The following is a 25532-nucleotide window of genomic DNA, read 5'->3' as shown; positions in this document are numbered from 1 at the left end:
CCCCCAACCATAAAATCATTTTGTTGCTACAGTTATGAATCATGATATAAGTACCTGATATGTGACCCCTGTGAAAAAGTCACTTGACCCCACCCCCACCCCGAGAACAGGCAGCCCACAGGTTTGAACCACTGATACAAAGCTTTGTGGTCTGTGTGATATGGAAAACAGCATCCGAGCTCGGCATGGTGGCACACACCGCTAATCCCAGCACTCTGGAGGCAGAGACAGGTGGATCTCTGCGAGTTGGAGGACAGCCAGGGCTACTTGGAGGAAGCCTGTCTGCCTGAGGGGGGCAGGTGGATGAATGAATATCAAGAAAATAGTATTAAGGTTTTGAGAAATAACTTGTCATTGTTTTTTGTTTTTGTTTTTATTAACTTGAGTATTTCTTATTTACATTTCGAGTGTTATTCCCTTTCCCGGTTTCCGGGCAAACATCCCTCTAATCCCTCCCCCTCCCCTTCTTTATGTGTGTTCCCTTCCCCATCCTCCCCCCATTGCCGCCCTCCCCACAATCACGTTCACTGGGGGGGTTCAGTCTCAGCAGGACCCAGGGCTTCCCCTTCCACTGGTGCTCTTACTAGGATATTCATTGCTTCCTATGAGGTCAGAGTCCAGGGTCAGTCCATGTATAGTCTTTAGGTAGTGGCTTAGTTCCTGGATTGTCATTGTTTTTACATATTTCCTTTCTTTGTTCTTTTTGTTGGTCGGTCGGTCAGTCGGTCGGTCGGTCGGTCGGTTTGTTTCTGTTATCCTGGCTGACCTGGACAGTCGTTCTGTAGGGCTGAGCTCTACTCACTGTCTAGACCAGGATGGCCTTGACCGCACCAATCCCCCTCCTCTTCCTTTCAGTGCTAGAATCACAGACCCATGCTACCATACAGGCTTAACTGCCTGCCCCTTTTTTCTTTTTTAAATACAAAATAATTTTATTCTAATGAACTTATAAAAACATCATGAAGCTGTATTAATGTATCCACTCAAAACAGACACTTGCCCAGTCCCCAAACTCTAAACATCTCGGTAGACTTCTGTGCAGTTAGAAGAGCCATTCTGTAGCTGTGAGCGTCTCTTAGGGTTTTTATCATTCAGCCATGGGAAGAAAAAAAAAAAGACAAACACATGGCCCGTTCAACCAGGGGTACTGGAAAAACTGGATACTCACTTACAGAAGAAGGAATCTGGTTTATATCTTTCTCCTTGGACAAGCATCAGTTCAAAATAGATCAAAGACCTGTGAAAACTGAAACTTCTGCACAATGTCTAATAATTATTTTTTAGAGGTATTAAATTCAACATCCCCAGCCCACCTCACCCCAGAATGGCTGTCATTAAGACATCTGGGGACAGGATTGGGGATTTAGCTCAGAGGTCGAGCGCTTGCCTAGCAAGAACAAGGCCTTGGGTCTGGTCCTCAGATCCGGAGGTGGGAGGTTGGGGGGAAGGGGGAGGGGGAATAAGAAAGAAATCTGATTATACATGTTGACAATGATGTAGAGAAAAAAAACAATAGTCACTACTGGTGGGGGTACAAATTAGTACATCAATTATGCATATCAATTTGGAGGTTCCTCAAAAACAAAAGAAAAAGAACTACCATAAAACACAACTATTTCACTCCTGGGTATGAACTGAGAGAACTCCATACCTTACCATGGAGGTATTTCCACCTCCATATTTATTGCTGTTTGAATTACTGGGAAATGCAGCCAGATTTCGTACCCATCATCAAACTGATGGATAATGAACATCTAGTACATAGTTAAAATATTTCTCAGCTCTAAGTGAAAATAAAATCATAAACTTTGCAGGAAAGAAGATGGATGGATTTAGAATGTATAATATTAAAAGTCACCCAGTGTAGAAAGAAAAACATGAATGTCTTAATGTTAAATGCATATGTATATAACCAATGTGTATGTAGTTATGTAGAGCATTTAGAAGGGAGAACACAAAAGGATGAGTGGCCTTAGGTGATGAGAGACAATGACATCCAGACTCCCGGCCCTGAGTCGTGGAGAAGGATGTAAACCTCATTGCTCCTCATCGGGGGTGTTTTTTTTTTGTTTTGTTTTTTTTGTTTGTTTGTTTTTGTTTTTGTTTTTTTCCTTTATCGTGTTGTTTTAAATGCCCTTTCCTAAGAAAAATTAAGACTTTACAGAATAAAGTAAGGTTAGCATTTCTTTTCCTCTGCCAGATCTTTGAAAAATAGGCATCATCTTCATTTCATTATTTCCCAAGTCAGCCCAATCGTACTCTGTAAACACCTGAACTAATAAGTTGTGGAAAACAGGAAAGCCTGTTTTCCTTTGGGCAGAAGGGCTCACGGCTTTAGTCGCGGGCCATGCAAGTAGATAAGGGAGAATCACGAACTCCAGCCTAGACTACGCAGGGCAACTCCAGCTCCACAGCCGACGGGGAATCCCTCTTCAGAACGCTGTTTTAATTTGAATTTTGACTCAGCATTCACTGGCTGATGGTAAGGACCCTTTTCCGGTGATAGGGGCTATTGCTGGGGCTTTGTACTGGCCAGGCAGTCACTCTACCACCTGACAAGGTAGGAGACGTCTCCGCCCAGGAAATGCTCTGCTGAGCAGCAGCGGGGTTAAGATAGTTTGGGTTTGTACTGGGAACTGAACCTAGGTCCTTTCATGAGACAGGCAAAACGTTTTCAAGTACATCCCTACCGTGTGCTACTTCAGTCATTTCCTTTCAGAGATAACACGTTAACACACTTATAGATCGAATTACAAAGTGCCCGAGGTTTGCTTTGGAATAAAATGAAGGGCAGGCGTTGAAGGCGAATGAAATAAGACCCCGTTGTAAGTGTGGAGTTTGGGCAGACTGATCCCCAGATGCTCCCGCAGATGAATAAATAAAGCTATTCTCTTTATTTTCGTATGGTTAAAAGTCTCCTTTCAGATGTGCTGTGGTAAATACTAAGGTCGCATCAGAAGCAGAGCTGTTAGCCTACTATAAACTCTTCCCTTATTCCACTGACCATGAATTTTTTTCCCTCTCTTATTAATAGACTAAAGACATTAAAGAAATAGCCAGAAAGACGCAGGCTCTTCCAAAGGTGAACTCGAAGAGGCAGAGGACCGTGATCTTCACCCAAGGGAGAGATGACACTATAGTGGCTACAGGTACTGTGGGAGCTGCGTGATAAATCTAGTGTTAAGTAGAGATTAACTGCAACAAACTGTATTTCCCCTCTACAGTGAGCCTTCCTCAGTCTCGTGCCTTCCACAGCTTGTCTTCCTTATTCCTACCCCTGTGGACATGATCTTCCTTTCAAGGTTATATTTTATGAAAAGTCAATCAATGAAGCTTGTTTGCTTTTGAAATTTAGGAGGATTTTCTCAGTCCAGAAATCTCTTTCTTTTCAAAAACAATACTATATATATATATATATATATATATATATATATATATATACCCTTGCATCTGAAGAAAATACATGTATTCAATTATGAACAAGTCAAATCCAGAACTGTTTCTTCTGAATTTTTTTCTGTCATTGTTGATTTATTTTTGCAATACTGGGAATTTTATTTTTGACAGTCTCTGTATTCCTAGCTGTCCTGGAACTCACCTGCCTCTGACTCATCCTGCCCAACCCAATTCTAGAAATCTTATTTGGGGCCTTTTGCATGCTAAGCCAGTGCCCTACCCCTGAGCTCTGTCCCTGGCCCTTTTTAATACTTTGTTTTATATAACAATTTATTTTAAGAAAATGTCTCACCGAATACCCTATACTAGCCTTGAATTCCTTGTGTAACACAGACTGACCTTGACCGACCTTGAATTTGTAATCTTCCTGCCTCAGTTTCCCAACGAGCTCAGTTACTAATTATGACCTCATATTTTCTTTGAAGATGACAAATCTCATGTCTGTCTTTATAGCATTCATAGAAACTCAATAGAAGTTTCAAGCAATCAAACATATTATTAGTTAATTAATATTTTTAATATGAGGCTACTTTATAATATATTTCACCTACTATTCAAGCTAAATATGTCTGTTAATTCTTTCTGAATGGTTCATCTAAATCCAATCGGTTAGTTAATGATTTTTGTAAACAGTAATATAATTAAGCCAGTGTACTTGTTTAGTACTCAGCTGAATATTGAATGTAACATAATCTTTAAAGATCTTTAAAATGAATTTACTTAAAATGTTGAATATAGTCTAATATTTTTCCTTACAGTTGTAGCCCAGGCTCCCCTTGTTTTATCTCCGTGTACCTAGCCCGGACTCAAACTTGGAGCAGTTCTCTTGCCTCCGCCTCCCTATTGCTGGCTAGGATAGCAAGTGTCCGCCACCACGCCTACTGAAGTAACTTTTTAACAAAGTGGGATACAGAAAGACAAAGGGAACTCAGCTTCCTTGTTTGTAGACTTACCAAAGGTCAAAATCAAGATTTGCTTCAAAAGAAGTCAGTGGGAGGCTAGAGAGATGGCTCAGCTGTTAAGAGCACTGACTGCTCTTCCAAAGGTTCAATTCCCAATTATATAATGTGCATTAAAATATATCTAAGTCAGTAGATGGAGAGTTAAGTGAAATCATGAACTAAAACTGCTCAGGAGTTGTCTGTCGAAGTTGGGCATTAGCTACAAGGGAAATTATGGTGCTATTATACCTAAGAGGTGCATATTAGAAATCTTCAATGCTGATAGCTATTGAAAAACTAAAGCAAATTTTCAGATACATTGTAGCTACGTGAAGTGACTTTCCTTAAAAAAGGTAAGTATCCTTGCTAAGCCTTGAATTCTAGGAGGGATCTGAAATAAGCCAAGGAGGCTCGTGTCAGCAAAGGCACCAGGTACTGTGCAGCCCAGCACTCATGTAAGAGAAAAAAAATAACCCATGAAAGGGCATCTCTACATGACGCAGACAAGATCACTGCCCTGTTAGTGTGTGGACCAGTTCTGACTTAAACCATGTAGGCCTCTTACAGGAATGTAATCCTACCTCCAGACTCATAAGATGCTGCAGGGATTCTCTCTGTGCAGACATCCTCCGTAAGTCTTTCTGTATCCCGGATCACGTCTCATACAAGCCTCTTCCTCACTCTCAATCTGCATAATTTTCTCCAAACTGAAATTTGGCCTCCCTGTCTTCTAGCTGAATTTTTTTGAACTTACTTCATGCTTTATTAAATCTATTAAACCATGCTTAAGAATGCTTCTACTCGGAAATTTATTTGATGCAAGACATAGCTAATCCTGCCGTTCCCGCCGTATGAAAATGAACTTAGAGCATGCAGTATATTGCAGCGCATGATAAATACAAGATGGATAGAGAATCTGTTCAGTGGTGTCAGCTACAAAAGCAAACATGATAAATGTTAATGCAGTTTTGAGCCCTGGGATAAGCTATTCAGTGCACAAGCATAGCTGAATCTCTGTGCTCTGTTGTTATTCACGGCAGCCAAATAAATGTCAATAATAAAAGAGAATTAAAGATTTTCATTTCCCAGAGGCAGTCCCCTAATACAGCTTGATCTTTCATTTCATTTGTAATTCGTTCTCATGGAAGGACGCAATCATTCGCCGGGCTCTGGGTGTCATGTTCAGTCATTTAATAATGATTAGAACATAAAAATGCCTGGCCTGTGGGGCAGCTCACAGAAGAGACGCCAATTTGTTATTGTTTTCCCTCCTTCCTACTGAATATGGATCAGCCTTCTCCCACCTCCCAGCATTAAAATACTAATGGAAGATCGGGAGGGAAGTGTCCCTTAATTTACCATAAGTGACATTCCGGAAGGGTACAAGGCAGTGCTCACACACTTATTAAAGCACTAATTAGGACTCATTGTGCCTTAAACCTCACACTGTAGAGTATTTTCAAATGATCACACTGTTAAGGCATTTAGCAATAACGTTAATAAAAATCAATTCCCTTGCCTTTTTGTTTCTAGAGGCCCATTTCCTTTTGAGATATGATCTTTATAAACCACTTTCCTCATAGAGGCTGTTAACTGAAAGGCTGACGCTGTCATATGCAAATACATCATCTAGAGAAGTTTGAGTAAACGGAGACTCCCTTTTCCTGAGCAACATTAGGATAGGCGTCCTCGGGGAGGTGCGTGAGGATGCCAGGGGTAGGGTCTAGAGGAAAGCTGTGCATTTCTAGGAAGTTTTCCCTCGGGTGATAGAGCCATTCTGTCTGTCCTCATCTCTCACTTTGAGAATCATTCCGTTAAGTAGTTTGACTCAAAGGCCACATTTTATGGTTTTGTGGAATAGCCAGGCCTTGACAGATGCTTTTCCTCTCTTTACTTTATCCAGAAATACCAAGGACTGGGGGCTCAGTGCTTAAGAGTCTGTGCTGCTCTTCCAGAGGGCCGTGGTTCAATTCCTAGTATCCATGTTGGATAGTCACCTGTAACTCCAACTCCAAGGAACCCAGTGCCCTCTTCTGGCCCAAGTACCTACCTGCACGTGGCATACATTCACACGGATACATAAATAAAAATTAAAAAGAAAAAACTTAGCGTATATGAAGGGTCCTGGAAAGATGGCTCAGCCCTTAAGAACACTCCAAAAGGACTCAGGTTCAATTCCCAGCACCCACAAGTCATCCCTAGCTCCAGTCCTAGGGGATCCTGTGCCCTCTACTGGTCTCTCGGGTACCGGGCAAACACGTGGTGTACAGACATACACATAAGCAAAACACCCATCTATGTAAAACAATCGTAAAAATGTATGAAGGTAAGAAAAACTATCAAGAATCCATTGGCTCTTCCAGGAAAACTACGGACTAAATAGTTTCTACCTACGAGATACATCTAACAATGTCCTAAGTTATTTTATTACCGGTAAGTGGAGGTATTAAAGTTACCCATCACCCTCCCAAGTCCTCAAATAAGCTCATTACTTCACCTTTTAGTTTTCATGCTCTCCAAAAACACCAAGTGCTCTCCGTCACTGGAAGTAAAGAGTATGTGTAAATCTCAGAAAACGCATGATAAGAAATGCAAAATCCAGGGGTTACAAAGATGGTCCAGCGGTTAGAAGCACCCGCTCTAGGGCCACTACATCCCAGTGCTCATCTAACAAGGACGTGCCCCCTGCTCACCAGCAGTCCCAGTTCCAGAGCAGTTGGAAGCAGAAGGCTGACTGGGGCTTACTGCCTTCCACCCTAGTCAAGAGCACACAAGCCGCAGGCTTAGGGAGAGACCCTGCTTTGAGGGAACAGATGAAGGGACAGAAGACATTTAACTCTTTCTTCTGGCCGCCACATTGGTACGCACTGCACTTACCACACATATAAAAGCTTTATATAAAGTCTTCCCTGGAGCGGTTAAAGGAGTAATTCCAGTCACCATTCCAGCCGCTCCTGCTAAAGTCCATCTTTTGAGCTAGGAAGCTGGTTCAATGGTTAAGAGCCCATAAGGAGACTCGAGTTCCATTCCCTGTGCACAGGTCAGACAGCTAACAACTGCCCATCACTTGAGCTCTGGTCTCCCCGGGTATTCACGTGCACACACCCGCTTAGAAACATGCATGCTGATACACACTTAGAATAAATATGTTTTAAAAAGAAAGTGTCGGGGCTGGGGATTTAGCTCAGTGGTAGAGCGCTTACCTAGGAAGCGCAAGGCCCTGGGTTCGATCCCCAGCTCCGAAAAAAAGAACCAAAAAAGAAAGTGTCGTCTTTGCTGCAACCAATTTTAAAGGTTGATCCCGTCAACACTGGTTGGTGATAGTAAGAACAATTTAAGTGACATTCATTTAGAATGTCTGTGTCTAGTGTGGGGTATTTTGCCTACATGTATGTCTGTGTACCGCATGGGTGCCTGGTGCCCAAGGAGGCCACAAGGGGGCATTAGAACCCTTAGAACTGGAGTCACAGTCAGTTGTGCGCCACCACAGAGGTGCTGTGAATCAAACCCAGGTCCTCTAGAAAAGTGACCAATGTTCTTAAGCCTCTGATCATCTCTCCAGTCCCAGTGGTAAAAATTGGTTGCCGGGATAAGGTAGGGGCGTAGTGATGCACGCTTGCCATGGTGTAAGTATGGAAATAGGAAGCCAGCTTACGGGAGCCGGTTCATTCCTCCCACCAGTTAGGGCCCAGGGATTGAACTCAGGTCAGCAGGTTTGGTAACAAGTGGCTTTACCCTCTAAGCCACCCCCCAGATCTGTTAAGATTTTAACAAATAGTCCTCACCTTGTGAACAAATGAGTTGTTCCTGCAGAGGTGTGTCATTAACCAAGAAGTCCAAAGCGTTTTGGAACCAGGTGTAGTGACTCGTGTCTGTAATGTTAGCATTCAGGCTGCTGAGGCAAGAGCCTCCTCATTCAGACCAGCCTGGGCTACAGGGTTTCTCAAGGTCAGCCTGGGCTACAGAGTGAGACCCTGTCTTTTAAAAAGCAAAATAAAACAAAACTAATCTGTATGTTTGCACCTGGTTTGTGTGGTTTATTGATCCCAGTCCTGAAAAAAAAAAATGCAATGTCCCACAGCTGCCATGTTTCTAGCAAACAGGCTCCTGTGGCAAGGCAAGAGAGCATGGCCTGAGCAGGTAGTGCTGGCTTCTACAAGGATCCGATAAGGCAGATTAACGCAGTGCATACTAAAACCTTACACACATTAAAACTTAGATATCCTTCCCTTTAAAATGTAACAATAGCACAGCGTGTACTGGACTCTAATATGCAGACTTGGTATGACTTTTTTATTAACTCGAGCTAACATGACTGTAGTCACACAGAGACTGTACCAGGAGGATCATGAATTAGCTTGATGATAGGATCACTTAGCAAGACCCTCTCCGAGGAGGGAAAGGGGGAAAGACACCCCTCTCATGCCCCCCACCAGGTCGGCCCCACTACTGGAACCCAATCTCCTCCCTTCTCTTGGTAGCTGTTAATCTGGTTCTGGAACGGAATCACCAGCATGCAGGATCTTTGTCTGGCTCTGTTCCTGTCCTCTTTTGCCCACTTCCTGTCTTTTTAACGATAAAGATGGTCCCCAGGAATGTGATGTCTTTCCTCTGTTGATTCCTGGATCCTTTCCCAGGAACTCTACTTCCCTTCACCAGAGCACGGTGTTCAGAAGTCTGAACCTGAAGTCCTCGAGCTCCTGGTTGCTTCTAGGCCTTTGGAGCTGCGCTCAGCAGTGGGCGCGTTGTGAGACGCCGGGCACGGGTGTGAGGCTCGCGCCAGCCACTGTCCTTCACTTGTTTCTGACTGTCCCTCGCGCCTGGGATTCTAAACTGCATCGCTCGCTTAGCCCCTCACGAGCCGTTTGGGGTTGTTTGCCCTTGTGAGCCTTGTTGTACTTAGAGCGAGCGTCTGGAATTTGAGCCTCTTTATTCACAGGGTGCAGAGCTCACCTGTGATACAGGCTCCATCTTTGGCCAGTGTGCACCTTCTGTCTTGGCTTCCTTTTCTATCCCAGTTAATTTTTTTTCAATAAAACTTCATCCTTTGTAATGTTGAACTCTACAGGTCATAAAGACTGTTACGTTTCTGTCCCAAATTTCCAAAGGATTGTACCAGTCCCCACTCTCAGCAGTGTGGCACTCTAACGGTTCCAGTGCTCTGCTAGCGTTCGCTATTGTGTGTCTTTTTAATCTTAGCCACTCCGGGGAGGGCATGATGGTACCTCGATATGATTTGGCTGGAATTTTCCTGTTATATAGTAAGTGTGCCTGTTGGCACCTGGGTAACTTGTAGGATATCTTGAAGTCTCTCTTTTATACTGGGTTGTCTTCTCAATTTTAATTCTTTATTTGTGCCTTGCGTTTGGTATCATTTATGTGTAACAAGATCTTGTTCTGTAGCCCAGGCTGGCCTCAAACTTGTAATCCCCCTGCTTCACCCACAACCAAGTGAAGTCAGTAATGCTTCCATAAGTCTACTTGGGCGTGTTGGCCCTGCTCCTCCTCCCCCACGTAGGAATTTTTCCATATTTCATTGACTAGTTTTCCATGCCTTGATTCTGCGTCTTAGTTATCTCTAATAATAGCTAATACTTTATTTCCTTTTTGTGATAAAATGACCAAAAGCAGCTTAGGGGAAGGAAAGAGTTTATGTCCACCTGCAGGTCGAAGTCTATCACTAAACGAAGGCAGGGCAAGAACCTGCCGCAGTCACCTGCTGGCTTGCCTTAAGGTTCCTGCTTAGCTCACTTCCTAATACAGCTCAGGACCATCTGCCCGGATGCGTTTGCCCCTTGCCACCAATTAACAGTTGAGAGAATTCCCCACAGACATGCCCAGAAGCCAGTTCATTCCAGGCAATGCCTCAACTGAGACTCACTTCTCAGATAACCCAGGCTGTGTCAGGTCGGCAGTCAAAGCTGACTCTTCTTAGAGTCATAGCTTTGATCTCCTCCTCTTAACGGTGTCCCCAAGAGTTTTGTTGTTTTGTTTTGTTTTTTTTTTTTTCCTTGTTGGACGGTTGCATTTCAGCCACCCCATCTTCCCATTTCTTTCCTTAACGTGTCGGGAACTTTTAGAGATGCACAGTGCCCTGCTCTCTCACAGCAGTGTTAATAGATAAAAGAGTGGGCAGGGAAAGTGAAGCATGGTCAGACGAAGGGCCAAGAATGTGACAGGGGAGATAGAACAGTCCGATTACAAAGTGGACTTTAGGATGTGTAAATAACATTAGGTAAATGGGAATACAAATGAAAAGCACAAGGCTTTTAAGGCAAAGACATCAAACAATCATATTTTTAAGTAAAAAGGAAGAAAAAAGGAAGTTTGTGTTGTAAAATAAGGAAAAGAAGGATAAAGAGGAATGTGACGGCCACTTTGGTCATCTACTCAGCCAGGGTTGGACATGGAGACTGTTGCCTATGTCCCTTTTTCTCCCTGCTTTTAACTCTCCTGTCCCCAGCTTGATCACCATGGACTTCCTATTTCTGTCCTCAGAAGTAGTCTGATCCTTCTCACTCACAGTTACTGGAGGAAATGCACCTCCTCACCCTGGGCCACTCCATATCTCCATGAATGGAGTCAACCTGAGAGAAATGGTCCCACTTCCCAGGGCAAGTTCTCTCCATTGAATTCTCTATGAAACACGTTCCTCTGTAACGTGTCTTCATGAAGGAATTATTTCACAGTGTCATTTCCTCTGGATGTGGTTTAAACTTATAGCACTTAGGAAGATTGCAGGAAGAGCAGTGGGTGGAGACCCAGAGAACAAAGGCCCTGGAATTGTATGGACCCTTCACAGGGCTCCTTTGTCTGTCTGTGCTGCTATTGTGCCTGGTTACTTCTGAAACAAACCATGACCTTGACTTTCTGTGCTATGAGATTGGATTTGCCACTTTATTTCTGCCGTAAATTAGAGGTCATTACAAGGCCGCTGTGAAGGATCAACTTTGCTATTTGTTATGATCCAATCAACACTGTGTGTGCAGTTAGCTAGTCTGGGGTCTGTTAAGCATTTAAACCTTAAGCCTTCATAACAGATCCGTAAATATTAACGATCTAAGAACTTTTGGAACTCAGATCATGGAGAAGTCAGGATAGGTTTGGAAATAGACTCGTGTTTCCTGGTTTCTATCATAACATTACTTTGTATATCCAAATTTATCTTGTTAGTTTTTTTTAAGTACAAAGATCTGTTGGGAGGAAAGGAGAATATCATGTTTTGATTTAATTTCCTTTTAAGATCTTTTATTTTATGTGCGTGAGCGTTTGTCTGAATGTATATCTGTGCGACTTATGCTTGTAATGCCTACAGAGGCCAAAAGATAAAGTCAGACCCCCTGGGACTGGAGTTGCGGATGCTGTAGGCCTCCATGTGGGTACTGTGGATCAAGCCTGGGTCCCCTGGAAGAGCCACCAGGGCTCTTAGTACCTATCCATCTCTCCAGCCCTAAATCGTATTTTTAAAGAGCAGTTGGCTAGAGTAAGCCTTTAGCTGTCTCCTTGTTGGTTTTTGAGCAGATGAAGCAGATCATGGTCTGGGAATCAGTAGATTTCTTTGACAGGAAAGAGTCCAGTTCAGCCTGCTTCTTGTTAACTTATCTGTAAAGCATGGTCATAGTTTGACCATTGACAATCTTGACAATTGTCTGCAAATGCATGGTACTGTGTATTAAGAAATCTCAGCTTCAAACATTGCCACATTGCCATCTTTCCCCCATAGTTACCCTGTGTTTCCTTTTTTTTTTTTTTTTTTTTTGGTTCTTTTCTTTTTTGGTTCTTTTTTTCGGAGCTGGGGACTGAACCCAGGGCCTTGCGCTTCCTAGGCAAGCGCTCTACCACTGAGCTAAATCCCCAACCCTCCTGTGTTTCCTTAATAGGGAAATGGAAATACCTGTTTACTGTGGGGGCGGTGGTTTTTCTTTAGGTAAATTATATTAATTGTGGTTTTGAGTATTTACCTCTTGGTTTAGAGATTAAAAAATTAAAAGATAAGATTGATTAGAGATACAAGAAGAAGATATAGTGGTTCAGTTAAATAGAATAGAAGAAGAAATAATACACATGCAAAACTATGTGTCTTTTTCTCAGAGTGTTTATTTATGTATGACTGATAAAACATACAGCTGTAGTTTTAAAATAGCCAGAACTGCTATAGAGGTAATGCAGCTGTGAGTCACGTCACAGTAGTGAGACACACAGGCCTGGTAGGTAGTGTCCCTTCCTACACACAGCCTTGTTGCTTCTCCACATCCCACAAAGACAGGCATGGCGGCGCACAGCTAAGTAGAGGCAAGAGCATCTGAATGCGGTTCTTCAGATCCGCAATTCCATCACGCAGGAGGCACGTGGGAACATAGCCTGAAGCTCAAGTCCAACCTGGACAACTTCATGACTTTACAGTAAGACCCCATCTCAAGACGCGCACGCACACGTACACACAGTGTATATGGACACCGTGGCAGAAGACCTATAATTTTACATTTTTACTGTAAACCTTCTGCACCAAAAATCTGTAAAAATAGTAAAAATTTTTATGTACCTTTTACCCTGCCCCCCATTGTCCTTTTTAAGTCTGCACACATAGACACACACACGAAAAGTGCATTTGCAGAAGTCACAGCTTTCAGGAGTCAATTCATTTCATCCTTTGTAGGTTCCAGGCATGGAACTTGGGCATCAGGTTTGTGTAGCAGTTGCTTTTGTCTGCCTGACCATCTCTCTGACCCACATTAGCAGTTTACAGAGCCATGGTCCAGTGCTTAAAACTAAAACTGAATAGTTAGTCATATATAATTTTGCCAACTTAAAAGTAAATTCAAATAAAATTTAAAACCAGACAATTACTATTGATTCATTACTAATTAATAAAGATGCAGTCCTCATCTGGATATTTTAGCTAGTCTTACTAATGTTTGTTTCTGGTCAGGATACAGTCCAGCATCCCTTACTGCCCCTAGAGGGTCACGTATGCTATGACTGTCTCACAGACTGCAACCGCTCTTCAGTGTTTGCCCACTGTCATTTTTACTTCCTCTTTAAATGTTTTTATGTGCACGCATGTCTGTGTGGGTGTTCACCTGCTATGTGCAGGTTCCTCCGTAAGCCAAAAGAGGGCATCAGATCCCCTGGAGCTGGAGTTACAGGTGGTTTTGAGTCACAGGATGTGGATGCTGGGAACTGAACCCAGGTCTTCTGCAAGGGCGAGAAGTGCTCTTAACTGCTAAGCCATTTCTCCAGCCCCATTATGACATTTTTATGACATTTTTTTTTCTTTTTGGAGCTGAGGACCGAACCCAGGGCCTTGCGCTTGCTAGGCAAGTGCTCTACCACTGAGCTAAATCCCCAACCCCTTTTTATGACATTTTTGATGAGCGCTCCCCCAGCTAGTTTGTAGAGCATCTCTCAGTTTGTGTTTGACTGACTCACATCACACAGTTTTGACAAGGATGTCACAGAAGTGCCATTATGCCCACCTCACTGCACCTAACATGTTACTCACTCACAGTAACATGTGTAGCCTCTGCACATCTTAACTCACATGTGAGCAGACTGAAGTTTTCTTAGCCCCCATATTGTCCTGAGTGGACTCTACTGTGAGGAAGAGCTTTCCCCTATGATTGTGGCTGTGTGGTTTGGGTGTGGGTTGCGACTGAACCCGAGTTCTTTTACACGTGGTAAGCATGTCCTATAGTTAAAGCTCCAACTTCTCAGGAACCATTCACAAAGATACAGGTCCCCTTGTGTAGGGGACAGGAGTAGGGACAACTAGGGTTGTGGGAAAAGGTGTATGTGTGTGTGTGTGTAAATGCCATATTACACAACGCCTCCAGATCCCAGAAAGAATGGCAGATCCCTTGGATCTGCAGTTAATCTCTTCAGCTCAGTCTTAACTGGCTAGAACAGCTAGAAGAATTTGTCTGTATAACATAGAAAACAAGTAAGAAAATTCCTCGTAACCAAGCAGGAGTAGCCCTAAAGTCAGAGCACAGACCCTGCCTGAACCCCTGGGTGACCCCTGAATTACATGCATCACAGCCGACTTCTAGCTGTCCAGATGAGGCTGGAAGAACTTGTCTCTACTGTCCATGCTGGAATAGTTTGGAATTTGCGTCTAGGTATTTAGTTTACTTACTTATTTGAAAAACAGAAATTAGTCTTCTTCTTGGAAACACTCAACTCGCTTCATCAATAAAAAGAAACTATTTCTTCCTAAAGATCTAGAAAGCAGTGTTTTAGATTTGCAGGCTTGTTCCGTTCCCTTTTGTGACGACTCATTGCCACAGTCATGTAAAGCCACCCTAGTCAATAAATACACACGCTGGCACGGCTGCACCCCACGACTTCACAGCCGCCCGCACTGCTGCATCTCAATAATCTAGAGTTACGAACCCCAGAAAACAGACGCACTTCTGTATGACCACTACAGAGTCCTTAAAGGGAAAATGAATGAGGATAATACAAGAAAGTAATGTTACAGTGAGGCTTAAGTACTTAGGTAAAGAGCTAGATCTTAGGTGAAAAGACGTGAAAAGACTTTGGAGCAGAAAATGCTCAGAATGGAACCTTGGGAGATAGGAGTCCATGCTTCTGTCTAGATCAGACTGGAAAAGCCCAAGGATGTGACCAGGACACTGACTTGGAAATAGAAATATAGACAGGCGGTGATCGGAATGTGAGTTAGAGCACTGTACGCACATGGGGAATAGTGGTGGAGCGCATTTGTTTCCTCTGCAGTGACTGAGGGACTGCTGTGTTCCAGGAGCTGGGTACGATGTCCTGTCCATAGAGGGCTCTGAGTTGGAAACTTAGAAGACATGAAATAGACAGAGGAGAGAGGAAAGACTCTGTGACGGTGAATACTGAAGGGGTTAAGCACCAAAAGAGAACAACTAACAGTGGGAAGGATCTGAAGAGATGCGTTGTATAAGATTCAATGTCGATGAGCTCTGGGTACAGTTCGGTGTGGCTACCAGAAGCCAGCATGGCAAAGCAGGATCCCATCACTAACAGCAAGAAAGGGGATCAGGAGTTAGCGACAGTAAACGCCTAGGAAGTGTGTTCTGAACAGTGGCACTCGGTGTGATTCAAGAGTGGAATCCTGAGTGGGAGGTGCTTAGCGAACGTTCGTAAAGCCAGCCAACAACCTGGAATTGATCTGTGACCACTTTCACCAGATCTTCAAAATTGTAAGCTGATAAAGGGAAATCAGATAGAGGACATATCAGATATTAAACTGGTAAGAACAGATATTACACGCCTTTAATCCCAGTACTCAGGAGACAGAGACTAGTGGATCTCTGAGTTCGAAGCCAGCCTGGTCTACAGAGCAAGTTCCAGAACAGCCAGAGCTACACAGAGAAATCCTGTCTCGATAAAACAAAAAAGAAAACTAGGCAGGAGGTAATTCAGTGGTTAAAGACCATGCTGTACAAGCCTGGTGGCCTGACTTAATACCTGGAACCCAAACAAAGACAGAGAATAACTCCATAGGGTGGCCCTCTGACTCCCATTTCTGTACTGTGGCGCCTGCGTGCGCGTGTACGCGCAAACACACACACATACACACACACACACACACACGCACACAAACACACACACACGCACACACAAACACACAAACACACACACATGCACACACACGCACACACACACTGCCTAGACAGACATTGCACACACACATAATAATAGTAAATACAAGTCTTCAAAGAAGAAAATCACCGAGTGTTCTTTTCTATCTCAGAATACTCAGAATAAAAGAAAAGCTTTCAAATATACATAGCATTACAAAAAGAAACTAAATTGTTGTAAATATTCCAAAAGCCTGGATCTAAATAACTGAATTCATTCCTCCTTCACGTGCTTTAAAATACTGCTGTTTAACCAGTGGTTGAGAAGTGCATGACGTCTGTAATTCTGCATTCGTGTCAGACAGGCCTGTCAGCCTTCCCAGAAGAGCTGCTGTTGTCTGCCCAGTGAGTTTGTAGCTCGGAAAGTACCCTACATAGTAGCCTCTGTCAAGGTAATGTCCATTTCTAAGGACAAAGCCCCCTGCGTACAGCAATTTTACCTACATCATTGGAGGATGGGTGATTATAGAACCAAGACAAGTGTTGATGCTGAAGTCTGACTAAGGGGTACCCCAAAGAAGAAGACCCTGCTTAGTACTAAGAACCTTAACTTGGTAAGAAGCACGTGTATCATAGGCCCACCTGTGTATAATAGACCCTGCTCAGTACTAAGAACCTTAACTTAGTAAGAAGCACGTGTATCATAGGCTCACCTGTGGTCTCCATGCTTCCAAAGGCAGGGGCTGGGGGATCATGAGGTTAAGGTTATCCCAGGGTGCATACTGAGTTTAAGGCCAGCCTGTGCTACATGAGACCTTGACTCAAAAGTAAGCACATGGAAGCTTCTAGAAGTGACGACTTCCTGAATATACGAATGTTCACATTTGCCAGACTATACACGTAAGTTATGTACGGCTTAGCATAACTCAGTTGTGCTTTGATGTAAATATTAAAAGAAATAAATTTTATCTTAAAAGGATCAGATATATTTTGCATCTATCGTTATCCACAAAAGAGAGAGAGAGAGAGAGAGAGAGAGAGAGAGAGAGAGAGAGAGAGAGAGAGTTGGCCGCCAAATCTGGCGACACATACCTACAGACCTGGCTACTCAGAAGGCTGAGGAAGGAAAATCACGTGACCAGGAATCTGTGGCCACAACAGGCAACGCATCAGCTCTTCGTCTCAAACAGGGAGGGGTGCAGGTGGGACCTCTATAAATATATGTTTGCAACCTGAAGCGGCGTATGCAGCCCGATTAGGACGAATTGATGATACCATAATTTTTAACCAGAGCAGTGAAGCATCCTTTGTTAAGATAAGAGGTATATGTGAGTTTGTAAGTTTGTGCTAATTTGGCATGACTATTTCTCTTGCTGATTACTATGGGCTGGATATTAAACTGGATGTTAGGCAGGCTTTGTAATGCATCAGTAACAATAATTAGATGTTTTTGTTTCTGAGAGATGCAGAAAAATCAATGTCTCGGGTCATAATAGAGACCTTTAATAAAGCATTCTTAGCTTATTCAGTTTCATTTTTATTAATGAGTTTTCCTTTCAGAGACTATTAACGACTTTTTGGCAATGTCATCCTGGTTGTGATTGAGACCAACGTGAACTCTTGTTATTGAAGTTTTATTGTATAGATTTATTCTATATAAATATATTAGAAAATGTAGGGGCCTGAGGAAACTGAGACTGGAATGTGTGAGACAAGACTTTCTTAAATGAGTCACTATTTGATGCTCCAAGTATGACTGGTCAGTTGTTCCTATAATATTGCTGGAGTCTGAAGTGGTCAAAAGATGTTTATGTCCTAGTACTATTAAAAGGTGTAAAAACGGGGTTGGGGATTTAGCTCAGTGGTAGAGCGCTTGCCTAGCAAGCGCAAGGCCCTGGGTTCAGTCCTCAGCTCCAGAAAAAAAAAAAAAAGTGTAAAAACATCTACATACGAAGGCATTTGTGTCAGTTTTTGTATAATGGGGAAACGGCTATAAGTGAAGTGTGTGTGCGTGCGTGTGTGTGATGTGAAGTGTGTGTGTGTGTGATGTGTGTGTGTGTGTGTGTGTGTGTGTGTGTGTGTGTGATGCCATCACTGATGTCCAGATGCTACAGCAGCTAGAGGTGGATGGCGCTCATTAGGGGAACTTTGGCTAGCGAGCTGAGGACCCTGGGCTCTATTGCAGGGGCGAGAGGTTGGTGCAGCAACTTGATATGTCTTCATGGTGTTCTAAGTGACAGACCAAACCAGTGTAGTGGGTTCGTGTGCTTTGTGAAACTGCTTCCCTTAGGATGTGAGGACTTTTCAGTAAGCATAAACAAATCAAAACAGGAAAATTGCCTGCCACTACAATCAAAGTATCCAGAGTGACTGTGCGTGAAGGGGCTGAGATGACAAATAGGATGTGTTTTCCATATCTTAGCTTCTTTGTCTTAAAACACTTGCCAGTTGCTTCTTTTAATGGAAATGTACAAATTTAGCTACCCCAAAGTCACGTGAACTGGTATTGGCTGAAGCTCTGGGGTTTCATTATACAGTGATGACTCAATTAACAAATCCTCTATGAACAAAACCTTTTTACCCAAGGCTGGCCTTGGTGCAGCAGGCATGGGGGAAGGATCAATTTTCTCTGAGCTAGATTGGTGGCAGCAGGGACTAATGAGGCAGGGCCTTGAAAGTGGCTCTTTCTCAGATCTAACTCCTCAGGGGTTGGCTAAAGCTGACGCTGAGGGCACTGCTGCCCTCCTGGGACCGCCACAGCCTGGTTACCCAGGTGTTGAAAAAACAATTTCTGTGCCAAGACCATATGTGACTTTTAAGAGACGCGGCAGGACTCTTGCTTTAGGCAGAGTATTCCTCGTCTGCGATGAGTGTGCTCGGAAGCAGCAAAGGGAGTCCCATGTGCTCGCAGGCTGCTCTCGTCTCTGCACTCCATGTATTGCTTTTTCAATTTTGTGAGCCTCGTTTTACTCAACTATAAAATGAACAAACCGCCAGGAAAGCCTCCAATGTATCTTTCGATTCTACCAGATATTATGTCTGTGTTAAGAAGGCAAACTCTCTGTAAAGGGCCAAGCAGCAAACATTTTCTGTTTTGTAGGACTCGTGATGTCTATCACGAAGGTTTATCTCTGCCTCTGTGGTGTAGAAATAACCATATTTAACAATGTGTAAACAAATAGATGTGCTATGTTCCAGTAAAACCTCACGAAATTGGCAGCTACTCAGGTTTGGCCCACAGACCATAACTTACCAACCCCCGTTGTAAGTATTAGTTTAATGAGACCACCATATTAAAGTATTTGAGTACAGGGTATAAATCTTAAGGTCTGTAGAATGCTAAGAATATCAGTGAGTGGCAAACTGCCTGACTCTCTTCAACACTGTTGTCTTCAGATTTTCTCAGCCTAGTGGGAGAACCTCAAGGTTATGCTAATTGTCTGTCTGGTTAAATTATGCCTTTCATAGGATAGTGTGGGCTCTGCACCTTTGTCCTGTTTTGATAGTTGGGGACTTTACAAAGGACAACTGCCAAGCTTAGCACAAGAATTCTCAAGTCTCCATTTATCCACATTTTCGTGTGGAGATCAGTTTGTCTTTCAGGGAATTTGGTAGTTCCTCCATTTGCTTGTCTGCTTCATCGGGTCCCCTTTCTATCAACCCACTCTACTTCTGTTCCCAACAAATCGAGAAAGCATTCAGTGATTGGAATGACCCAGGCCTGTCATTCTTACAACAATTAATCCAGTCATAACTTTATCGGCCTAGAATAAGAAAAAAACAGGGGTAGGGGGTTCATGCCTGTAATCCTAGCGCCGAGACCAGAGAATTGCTGGTCTTGGTTGAAAGAACCTTTTTTTAAGGTCCTACATTCTATTACTGGACAAACCATACCCCCAATTTAAACATGACCATAAAAATGCTGAACTCCAACTCGTAGGATCTATTACTGTGATTCAGTATAAAACCTCAGTTTCGCCATTGCGTAAAACCTCAGTTTCGCCATTGTGTGAATCCTTAAAGACTTAACATCTTCTCCTTTAGCGTCTTCTCTTGGAGTTGAATCTGATTTTGTTACCAGTTGTGATGTTTTGTATATGCGTGGCTCAGGGAATGGCAGTATTAGGAGATGTGGCCTTTTTGGAGGAAGTGTGTCATTGTGGGCATGGGCTTCTAAGACCTTCCTGGCTGCCTTTGGAACAAGAGGTGGAACTCTCAGCTCCTCCAGCCCCACATCTGCCTGGATGCTGCCGTGCTCCCACCTTGATAAAAATGGACTAAACACCTGAACCTATAAGCCAGCCCCAATTAAATGTCATCCTTCTAAAAGTTGCCTTGGTTATGGTTTCTGTTCACAGCAGTAAAACCCTAACACCCCAGTTTTCATCTGACTTTATTGAGGAATAGGACTATTTTGCTTTTCTTTCTTGGCCAGGAATCTCTTTATTCTAGGTGTCTTGTGAGAGAGATGCTAAGTCAGGAGTATGGCAGAGGAAGAGGACTGAGGAACTATACTTAAAAAAAAAAAAGAAAAACTGAGCTTGTGACACAAACTTGCACCACCATTTTGAGAAGATGAGGCAGAAGGCACACAAGTCCAGGCCAACTTGGGTAAGTTGGAACTGGAGTTTAGATCCCCAGAGTCGGAATAAAAGCCTGGCACACGAGGTCTGTGATCCCAACATTGAGGAGACAGGTAGGGGTCCCTAAAACAAGCTGGCTAGCTAGACTAACTGGGATTGGAGCACTCTGCTTAGACAGAGCTCCTGCCTCAATAAATAGAACGGGGAGCTGCCACGGAAGATGCCCACCGTCAACTTCTGACTTGAACATGCACTGCACACATTTATGTCACACACGTGCACATGCTCTTCATGGCTGGGCGGTTTCCATTCAGCACTCTTTGGGATCTTCCTTTGCTCAGTTGTAGGAACACGAGTCTCCTCCTGGCCTATTTCACGAGCAGCAGCTATAAAGCACATCAGATCTAACCTAGGAATCACAGGTTGTCCAGAGGAGCGGGATTAGCATCCCAGCATATGAGGTCCTCCTCACCTCTCAGAGTCTCTTCTGTGAAGTCAAAATTACAGCACCATGCATCCTCCTGAGAACCTGAGACAGCAGGACTACAAGCTTGAGGCAAGCCTAGGCCGCATAACAAACCCATCTCAGATGACTCACAGCTGAACAAAAGAAGTCTGTCATAATATTGCATCCCATTATTCCAGGGAGCCATTCATACCTGGCTACACAGCACGGTGTAGGCCAGCCTGGGATGCATAAGACCTCATTTTTCAAAAAATGTAAATGAACACAGGTGTGTGTGTGTGTGTGTGTGTGTGTGTGTGTGTGTGTGTGTGTGTGTTTCACAATACTTTAAAAAAAATATTATTAGAGCTGGGTGTAGTAGCACACACCTTTAACCCCAGCACTTAGAAGGCAAAAGCAGGCTGATCTCTGGGTTCAAGACCAGCCAGGCTACACAGATTAAAGATTATAATAAAATAAATAAAAAATATTATTTGCCTTTTGTAACTCTCAATCGCAGTAGTATTTTCCAGAGAGTACATGATATGGCAACAGATTGTACAATAAAGTTGACAGAATCTAACTGTCCTCTCTTAAACCAGACATTAAAGAGATGAGCAAGAATAGAAATCCCAGGCCAGGAGGTGACTCAGGAAAGCATCTTCCACGAAAGTATGAAGCTGGCGTTCTCTGCTCAGCACCCATGTAAAGAGGTGGACCCAGTGTTAGCTCTCCGTGCCCTACAAGTGGGCTTCAGAGGATCCCTGAGCTTCTGGCAGCCAGTCTAGCCAGATCGGCAAGGTTTAGTGAGGGCCCAGTCTTCAAATAATGAAGTGGGAAGCCATTGAGGAAAGAATTGGGCTTTCACCCCTGCGTGCACATGTGCACACGTACATCCTCACAAAAGAACACGCATTCGTGAATTATGCAAAATGTTGATTACGAATAATATTTTGTTTGAAATATATAGTCCTCTTTTAGAAAAACATTAAACTAGATATAGTACTTGTTTTAAGTTATCCTTGAACGTCTGATACAGTAAGATTTTATGGGGTTGGCTTACTTGGTAGGAATGGTGTTTGAGACAGGGTCTTCCCTTAGCTAGCTCACCTGTAGCTCACCTTCAGTTTCCTGAACTTCTCTCTCCGACCTCTCAATTGTCGGAGTTACAGTCATGAGCCACCACACCCAGCTAAGTTATGGTGTAATAAGTATTAATAATAGCTCATGCATAGTGCATACAAACAACATTTTTAAGGGCCTAAATAATTTTTGCAAAGTATTACAGGAACTGAAGCCAAAAAGTTTGAGCAGCCGTACCCTAGTGCAATAGCTGTCATTGCAGGGCGCTGATCTCACGCTCACCGAGCTCCTCCGCACGGCTCCTTACGTACAATAGCTCACATCCCCCCAGAGAGAACAAATGTTAACAATTTAGTGGTTCTCCTTCCAGACATCTTTCTTACATGCATACATACTGAATATTTTCATAAATCTAGGATCACTCCGTGTTCTTCCAAACTTTTTCTCCTGAGACATTTCAGTTTAATTTTTCTCCCTGTTCACTCTCTGAATTCATATAAAATCCTCATGCTTTTAACATTGGAAAGGGTTTAGGGACCATCTATCTCTCCCTAGCTCAATTCAGCAATGTTCTCAGAACCACTCAGAACCTAGTTATCTGCTTGTCTTCATCTTTAAACCCTAGTTAGAAACCCTTTCTGTAGGGCAGAAATTGTTCTTCATAAAATGTCTCAAGTATCTGATCACAACTTCTGAGAGCCATGCAGACTCTCTCAGCCATCTCTCTCAGGTAAGATGTGCTTCACTGCGCCTGACTTCATCCCGCCTGTCCTAATCTGTCTTCCATTTCACTCATTTTCTAGGTTGAATCAAAGCATCCGTTAACCCTATCTAATGTGTTGCCTACTCTAGTTTTCGTTTTCATAGCTGCCAACGCCCTCTCGAAATTCCAGGTTTGAAAATATTTGTTTTATGCGAATGTGTACCTCTGTGATGCGATGTCTGTGCATCGTGTGAACACAGTGCCCACTGAGGCCAGAAACTGAAGACAGGTGTGCCTCTCCTTGCTGGTCCTCTGCGTGGGGTGTCATGTGTTCTTGCCCACCGAGCCATCTCTCTGGCTGCTGTTGCTTTGTTTGTAACTCTTGGCCAATAAGTGTGTTCTTTCAAAGTTTGTTTGGTAGTCTCATCCTCTGCAGCAGCTTTGGGCTGATTTCTCTCGTGTGATCTCACTGAGATGTTTTATTTGCACAGTTGTTTGGAGAAATTATTTGAAACCTAGGACAGTACAAGTGTGCACGGGAGCGCCGGATGCATCTGAATTTGAGATTAGGAATTTCGATGGTTCAATGTCAGTAAGTCTTTTGCTCCAGGCTTTCTGTGTCTTGTTCTCCACTCCTTGTTCTTCTCCATGAAACACCAAGCTCACCTTCCTAGTTACTGCCTGCGCGTCCTAGTCTGGCGATTCCCCGTTCTTTGGTTAAGCAGTCAGGCGGGTTTGTTGTTCGTTTGTTTGTTATGTGATGCTGGGGATGGTACCTGGGGCCTCGCACATGCTGGAGAAGTGCTCTACTACTGAGGATGGCAAGATCTCGTGTAACCCAGCCTGGCCTCAGACTTGCTCTGTAGAAGATGGCTGTGAGCTCCTGGCTCATTTGCCTTTACCTCCCATGTGATAGGATTGTAACTGGATGCTAGCACATCCAGCTTTATGAGTGCTCGGATGGAGCTAAGAGCTTCTCGCTTGGTAGGCAGACTCCACCAACTAAACAACATCCGCCGCCCTAAAAAGTATATCGTGTCCAAGTGTTGTTGATAAGACAGCTGTTCCCAATCCCACACACCACCACTGTTGTTACAAGTTTATAAAGCTTACTTAAGTTTATATCAGTATTTTTTGTGTTTCTGGGTTGCTCTGTGATATAAAGATAAGTAGCCAAGAATGACTTTGAACTCCTAACCCTTTGGCGTCCGTCTCTCACGTGCTGCATGCATGTGTACCACCTCACTCCATAGTAACAGTCAAGGGTTCCTCTTGAATATTCCGTATGATGTCCTCGTCTAGATCAGATAATTTAAAGGCATCCTCGGATTCAAGCACATAGTCATTCTATGCTTTATGCTCAGAATTATAAGTTATTTTAGGATTAAAAAAATTATTTTTCAGGCCAGAGATTGCCAGTAAGGTAAGGGCACTTGTTGTGCAAAACTGATGTCTTAGTTCCTTTTCTAATGCTGTGGTAAAACACCTGACCAAGGGAACTTATAAAGAAGGCATTTAATTTGGGGCTAATGGCTTCAGAGGTTAGAATCCATGATGGAGCAAAGGCACAGCAGCAGCAACAGTGAGAGCTCACATCTGGATCCAAGAGAGAGAGAGAGAGACACTAAGAAGGGCTGGAGTCTTTTGAAACCTCAACACCACCCCAGGTGACACACCTCCTTAGAAAAAGTTGCACCGCCTAACTCCTCCCAAACAACTTCACCAGCTGTAGACCAAGTATTCAAACATACGACCCTATGGGAGCCATTCTCATGCAGACCGCCACACCTGCTGACCAGAGCTTGATCTCTGGAGCCCACAGAAATGTAAAAGCAGAGAACCAACTGTACAAAGTTCCCTTATAGGCTGCATATATAAGCTATGGCACATTTCCCTTACACACACACACACACACACACACACACACACACACACACCATACACACATATGCTCAATTATAATAAAATTAAGTTTTATTCAGTTCCAGCTTTGTTAATCAAAATAGGCTAAAATTGCCAGCATCCCTGATAATGTTATTTCTCAGCCACTGAAATAAGCCAAGTCAAGCCAGATTCGATTATATTAATGTCAAGTTTATTGGGAAACTGTTCTCCAGCAAGGTCACTGGTCCCAAGGACTGAAGCCAGGGGGTCGCCATTGTGGGGTTGGGGGAGAAAGGATGTGTGCAGAGAGAGAAGAAAATGGGGGAGAAGGGAGAGAGAGAGAGAGCACAAATTGGATTATATGGGGAAGAGCCTCTGGGATAAGAGCAGCCCAGGGGCTGAGCTAGAAGATTTAGGGTTGGGGCAGGTATGGGAGCTAGGGACTGAGATGCTGGGAGAACCTGGAGTCCAGGTCTGCTTTGATATGTAAATATGCACCTCGGACCCTCATCCCAGGGTCCAGAAGCAAAACATTTCAGTCTTTTGTTAGTTATAAATGAATAAGGGATGTCTAAGCATCTGTGAGTACTTCCTGCTGCCATCAGGGCACTGTTTTTGAGCAAAAGCTGGACCTTCGACCAAACGCAGAGACAGTCGGTTGTTTCACTGCTGTCTAGGCTGTGGGAGCATCTGGGGGAGGCGTGTGTAGGCTCCGTTGGAGCAGTCTGTGGGGCTGGGCCAGAGCGCCTGTTGGTAACTAACTCTTTCAGAGCTGCCCTGGATGTTAGGGGCAGAAGATAAAGGTTTAGGGAGAAAAACTTTCTCGTGGGTGTATATTTGAAATTCTTGGGCCCAGGGAAAGGGAAA

At 43.5% G+C, this 25532-nt stretch overlaps 1 protein-coding gene across 7 annotated transcripts in view; it reads left to right on the top strand.

Annotated features, from left to right (window-relative positions):
• Window positions 1–25532, top strand: part of Adk (adenosine kinase) — a 381245-nt gene that overhangs the window by 318204 nt on the left and 37509 nt on the right. For 6 of the 7 annotated variants that reach the window (XM_087585014.1, XM_087585012.1, NM_012895.3 and 3 more), the window contains 1 exon segment: window positions 3035–3149. In XM_087585014.1, coding sequence (XP_087441140.1) covers window positions 3035–3149 — 115 coding nt within the window. 7 annotated transcript variants of the gene reach the window in all.

The sequence above is a fragment of the Rattus norvegicus genome, chromosome 15 (genome assembly GCF_021556685.1).
Source record: "Rattus norvegicus strain SHRSP/BbbUtx chromosome 15, alternate assembly SHRSP_T2T, whole genome shotgun sequence".
Classification (NCBI taxonomy): Eukaryota; Metazoa; Chordata; class Mammalia; order Rodentia; family Muridae; genus Rattus; species Rattus norvegicus.
The sequence above is the reverse complement of the archived record's forward strand: the minus strand, read 5'-3'. Positions and strand labels throughout refer to the sequence as shown.